The 5,764-nt window shown below is 45.7% G+C and overlaps 1 protein-coding gene across 1 annotated transcript; it reads left to right on the plus strand.

Annotated features, from left to right (window-relative positions):
- Positions 1-1,634: 1,634 nt before the first annotated feature.
- On the plus strand, positions 1,635-4,960 carry LOC123151793 (uncharacterized protein YciO). The gene is made up of 9 exons (XM_044571440.1): positions 1,635-1,895; positions 2,002-2,123; positions 2,594-2,647; positions 2,762-2,786; positions 2,916-3,038; positions 3,113-3,276; positions 3,534-3,603; positions 4,271-4,369; positions 4,676-4,960. Exons 1-9 carry the CDS (start codon positions 1,710-1,712, stop codon positions 4,748-4,750), a joined length of 918 nt encoding a protein of 305 aa, XP_044427375.1. The 5' UTR covers positions 1,635-1,709; the 3' UTR covers positions 4,751-4,960.
- Positions 4,961-5,764: the final 804 nt, after the last annotated feature.

The raw sequence follows: 5,764 nt of genomic DNA on the forward strand, positions 1-5,764 counted from the left end.
GTTCTTTGTGTTCATCGCGGGATCCGCTCCTTTCGTGAAAGATCGGCCGATTAGGGTTCCTACCCTACATCACAACCCGACAAGGCTTGTATATTAGACGTGCTTGGTGTAACGTGCCTGGCCTATTTAGGATGGGTCGTGCCGAGCCTGGCCGGGCCGGGCCATCTAGCCAGGTTTGGTATGTATTCATATTTGGTGGACTCTTTTTCTAGGACTCTTTGATTCGTGTCAAGTTAATCTTTTAGTAGCCTCAAAAAATAAATTGTTCTTGCAGAGGTAGACTATGATGTCATCGATTATGATAATTTTATTAATCTTGAAATTATGGTTTTAGTTTCTTGAATATGCTTATAAAATAAGGTGTGTGTGAGGTAACTACACAAAATAACCACATTTAGGGCAAGGTAAACCGCTTAGGGATCTCCAACGTCGTATCAAATGCAACCTCCATGGACACGTTTGGACGTGTCCGCGGACATTAGATATGAAGACGGTCATCCAACTCTATGCATGAAATATCCACTCACATTTCAAACGAATATTTAAGCAAACGATCAAAATTCAACAAGTTTAATATATTACATGCAAACCATATGCTATTTAATAAGTTCAATTAAATAAAAAACTAAACTGAACTGTTGGTCGTGAATTCGGGACCACATCACCCGCCCTTGCCCTTCTCTTTGCCGACGAGGGCAAGGGCGTGCGCACTCGGACTCAACCAACCCTATCTTATAGAGTTGGTCGATGATCCTGCGCCGATGAAGGGAAGGATGTCCGCTTAGTGGTCCTGAACTGATCCTTCGCACCGGTCAACGCTAGGTTTGGGTTAGCGCACACCCAGTTTGGCGCCACATCTGACTTGCGAAAGCCGAACAACACGCCACGTCGCACCGCTTCCGGCGCTCCTCCTTGGCGGTCACCTTGTCGATTGTCATCCTCGTGCGCGAGGAGGAGGTGTCGCCGCCACTATCGAGTTAGTAGACGAGGCAACTGCATGCGTTGGCAATCCTCGGGGTAGGGGTTGCCTCCTCCTTCATGTTCGCCGCATGCCACTGGGGCGGGGATGGCGGTGCCACCTCCTTGCCACATGCCACCATGGTGGAGATGTCGACTCCATTTTGACGCGTCGGCGTGGCGAGGATGCTGGCTCCTCCTTGAAGTGATGGTGCGGCGGGAAGGGTGACTCATCCTTGACGTGGCTATCGCGCGATGGCCACGGATGCTGCCGCGGAGCGGGCGCTTGAGCATCAACTCAATCTGTCTTGTGACTCTTTATCGATCCGCGTGGCCTCGGCGAGGAGGTGTGCATGCTGCTCCTCCTTGTCGAAGGAGGAGAGCACCACCTCCTCCTTGATCGTGGGTGTCGATGATGTGGTGGACGCCGACGGGCCCGACGAGCGTCGGCGTCGACGCGATGATCTAGGCGACCGAGAGGATCCGCCTACCGAACTTGCCCATTTATATTTTAATCCTTTCATTATGAGATTTCATGTAACATTGATGTTTGATTAATATAGACCCATGGCTCATTCGCAAGAAAAAAGTCTAATCTGATGGTTGTGAAAAGCTTTGTCGTGTGATATAACAAACTGTTGGAAAAAAAAACTAAGTTTATATCGTAGAAAGGGAAAATGAAATCGGGATAACGTGGGGAATAAACAGTCGACGGCCAGGGATCCTGGCGCCAAGAGCTCGCCGCCCCTGCAATGGCGACCACCGCCAACCCCACCACCGACCTCTTCTCGCGCCTCTCCTTTCGCCGCGCCGTCTCCCCCTCCCCACTCCGCCTCCCCTCCTTGCCGACCCCTTCGCCGCGCGTCTCCGTCGCCATCGTCGCCCTCCACAAGCGCAACCCCAAGCGCCTCAAGTACGACTCCCAGCGCCAGTTCACGGTACGCCCCCACCCCCCGATGCTCTCGCACGTTTCCTACTTGCTGATTCCTGGAGATAAAGTAACGGATCCTTTTCCGGCGACTGGTTTGGCCCGCGCGCGCAAAGAGAGGGGATGGCGGGATGCTGCGGGTGCAGGTGGAACCCTCCGGCGAGGACTTCTGGAAGCTGGACCCCGTCGTCGACCTCATAAACAGCGGCGCCGTCGGCGTCATCCCAACCGACACCGTGTATGATATTCAATGCTTTCCCTTCACTTGACCTTGTGCTCGTCCTGGAACAACCTGACAGCTTATCCCGGGACCGGCCGGGCCTGCCATTGGTTAGGGAGCAAGGAAATGCACCGTGCGCACTGCATTTCTCGTTGCAGTTGATGCTCGGTGCGTGCAGAGTACCGTGTAAATTGAAGCACGGTTGGGTGATAACTCGTGTAAACAGCCATCTCAGTATTTGTGCTCATATCATCTACAAAGTGTTTTGGTTGCATAGGCAGCTTAGTTTTTGCTGAAGCTGACTTTGGATTACTGATGAGTAGCATTTTGTTTGTATGTCCATCTCATTACCTATGTGTCTGCACATGTTCTCAGAGATCTAAGCAAGTCCTCAAGCTTTCTGATTTTATTTGGACAATGCGCTGTGCTGAGCACAAATAATAACACAGTTAAAAAACACAAATAATAACAAATTCCATTTTTTACAGCTACTCCATTGTTTGTGATCTGAGTAACAATGACTCTATTGAGCGCCTCCGCAGGTACAATCATTCATCTGGTTGGTCAGTATAATAATTCTTATTTATTTGCTGTCTTAGACATGAAGTAAACCAACACAGATCTAATTGGCACTATCTGTTTTTTTTCTCATGCAGAATCAAAGGCATTGTAAATTCAAAGGCAAGATGTGCAAGAGAGCAATAAGTCCTCCTTTCTTATGAAGCTTACTCTGGAGCAAGGCACACCTACCAACCACACTTTCATTTTTGCAAATGCACTCTATTCTTATACCAATTTTGAATAATGCAGCCTCTCAGCATCTTGTGCCGCTCGTTGCGAGATATTGATACCTACACAACAGGATTTCCTCTAGGTACCAACCAAGGGCAAGCTAACATTTTCCGTGCTGTCAAGCGTATATTACCAGGACCTGTAAGGATATCTGCCTCTTCAAGATCGACCACCATCTTGTACTTCACAACTAACGTCTATTTAATCATGTGCAGTACACCTTTATTCTACCTGCGACTAAGGAATTGCCCAAGCAATGCATCAAGCATGGGTCATCTACTAGATACGCAAAAAGGAGGCAGGTTGGTGTTCGAATGCCAGATGATCCCATATGTCAAGCAATACTGCAAAATCTGGAAGAACCGTTGATCTGCACAAGGTTGGTTGTAGGCTCATATACCTTCAGTTTTCTTTATTTATTTCTTGCTTCTGATGTGTCTTTTAATCATTGTACTCTGTTGTGCTGGCATGTACGAGCAGTAAGAATATTGAGTTATATAAGCTACATGGCTCTCTGTTTTGGTCTTCCTACACGAAGGAGATATTTTACTTGAGCTTAGGTTAAAAATCTTCAATTACTATTCATTTTGTTGCCAGGATTTGTAGTTATTCTCCTCTTTTCTCCTTTATTTACAGTGTCAAATATCTGGCAGAGGATGAATGGATACTTGATCCAGTAACCATTGCCGATATTTATGAGCCACTGGTATGTTCCTTCTTTTTACTAGTGCACCAGAAATCTGCTTACAGCGACTTCACAAAGGCTTTTTTTTTTGTATAAGCATTGTAAAAAATTTCACTGGTCTGTATTGTTCTCTAGAGTGACAGTTACTTTTCATGTTGAGAATCCCAGGTCATATTTTGTGTTACCATTTCTATCATGCATTATAATTTACAGTCAAATGACTGTATGGTGAGTGGTGAATAGTACCTGCTCAGGCCTAGGGAACTAAGTGAAGCAAAAAGGCATAACTAAACAAAATTGTCTGACAGATGACTCTTTCAGTTTTTGACAAAGGGCATATTAAGCTAGTTTTTCTTCTGATATGCATGCAATATTGTGATGGCTTCCATCAAGTGGTTAGTTAAACAATTACGGAATGCTCCCTCCGTCCACAAATATAAGATGTTCTAACTTTTTTCTTAGTCGGATGTATATAGACACGTTTAAGTGTGTTTGTTCACTCATTTCAGTCTGTATGTAGTACATACTGAAATATCCAGAACATCTTATATTTGTAAACGGAGGGAGTAGTTAACATCCGTTAGCTGCTTTTATGTGTAGCCGTGTTACTAGTCATTTCGTAGCACAAGAGTACGTGTGAAATAGATGGCTTCAAGAGCATGACATGCTCAAATGTTTCAAATTTCAGGGACTCGATTTCATCGTTGATGGCGGTGCTAGAATTGCTGATCCATCTACTGTCGTTGACATGACTGGAAGTTATCCTACCATTATTCGGCAGGGAAAGGTATGCAACCGCATATTCTAATGAACTACCATGACCCGTAATTCAAAGCTTAACCTCCTGTCTATGAATATATTCCAGTGTATCATAGCGTAGTCCTGGAAAACCATGAAATCCTGCATTTTGTTGATGCTTGGCTAGCACTTGGATACACCAAAATGTGCTGAGCTGTATCTCAGTCATTTATACGAGGCCTCTACGTCTCATACTTGAGTCCTCCTGTTACATCTTTGATGTCATGCATGGTCGTCCGGCCTATGAAGATTCTGCTACGATTTAACTATGCACTTAATATTTCTTTTGCTTTAGGGTGCAAAGCTTGATTGGATGGTAACAGGCACAGACCAAGAGGCGCAGTCAACCTATTCTCGTGAAGCAGCTTGAAACGTTGCCCTGCTAACCTACGCTATGAGTTGTAAGTAGGAGTGGTCATGCCGGTTTCTTCGAACCGCTGAAAAGTAGTTAATGTCTACTTTGTATATCAGTTCAAGACCTTCCGTTAAATGCGTTGCACTAGTCACTGTCTTCCCATGGTTTGAGGATAACTGATTTTGAACACTACCCCAAGTTGTATACAGATCTCAATTCTATGTACCCCGCATCGGCAAAGTCTTCTTCTACCAGCACTTGTGTGAGCCAAAGAGGCGAAGGCGTGCCGCCATCATCACTCATTCCTTACCAGAGCTGGAGACGCGCACGCACGCACACTAAGCAATTGGGCCTAAGATAAAATTCAACTTTTATCGAACGAAGTGTACTATCTAGACACCTCACGCGGTCGCCATCTCCTCGCCCAAAAAAGATTTGGGTTCCTCTGCCTTTTGTTAGCGCCGCCGCTTGTCCGCCTCGTCTTCGATGGTCTTAGGGTCATGAGGGCGTGGTGGATCTCGGACCTTGCCGAGGGAAGGACTCCTTTTTTTATGTCTTTTAAAGTTTTGTTAGGGTTTGTGTCCTGCTCAGGAAGCGGCGGCTCTTTAAAGATGGAATAAGGTTCTCCGCGCCTAGCTCTTATTTCGGTGATGTGTCTATCATCATCAGCGGGCGTGTTGAGGTGTTTCTCCGATGGATCTATCTTTGGTGGACCTACTCGAATCTGGTCGTCCTTCATCTATGTTTATGTGTCTTCAAGTTTAATCTTTTCGATCTATGCTACTTTTCATCAGCGGCGGTTGTTATTCCGGTACACTGATTTTATTAGGTTTTATCACGAAGACTTCCTGATTGTCTACTATAATAAGTTCTGCCCGACTTCGGCAAGGGAGGAGTGATGACGGCGACGCATCTCGGCTCGCTTCAGTGCTTGTAGTCGTTGCTAGGTGGTCTATGAATCTGAATGTAATTTCTATTATTTCTGCCATGATTGAAGATGGATAGATTAGAAGTTTTTCTAAAATATCA

This window comes from Triticum aestivum, chromosome 7A (genome assembly GCF_018294505.1).
Source record: "Triticum aestivum cultivar Chinese Spring chromosome 7A, IWGSC CS RefSeq v2.1, whole genome shotgun sequence".
NCBI lineage: Eukaryota > Viridiplantae > Streptophyta > Magnoliopsida > Poales > Poaceae > Triticum > Triticum aestivum.

Coding starts and splice junctions, on each gene's coding strand:
- LOC123151793 (XM_044571440.1), top strand. CDS start 1,710: ATGGCGACCACCGCCAACCCCACCACCGACCTCTTCTCGCGCCTCTCC. Junction 2,787..2,915: donor AAGGCATTGTAAATTCAAAG/GCAAGATGTGCA, acceptor TGAATAATGCAG/CCTCTCAGCATCTTGTGCCG. Junction 3,277..3,533: donor GAACCGTTGATCTGCACAAG/GTTGGTTGTAGG, acceptor CTTTATTTACAG/TGTCAAATATCTGGCAGAGG.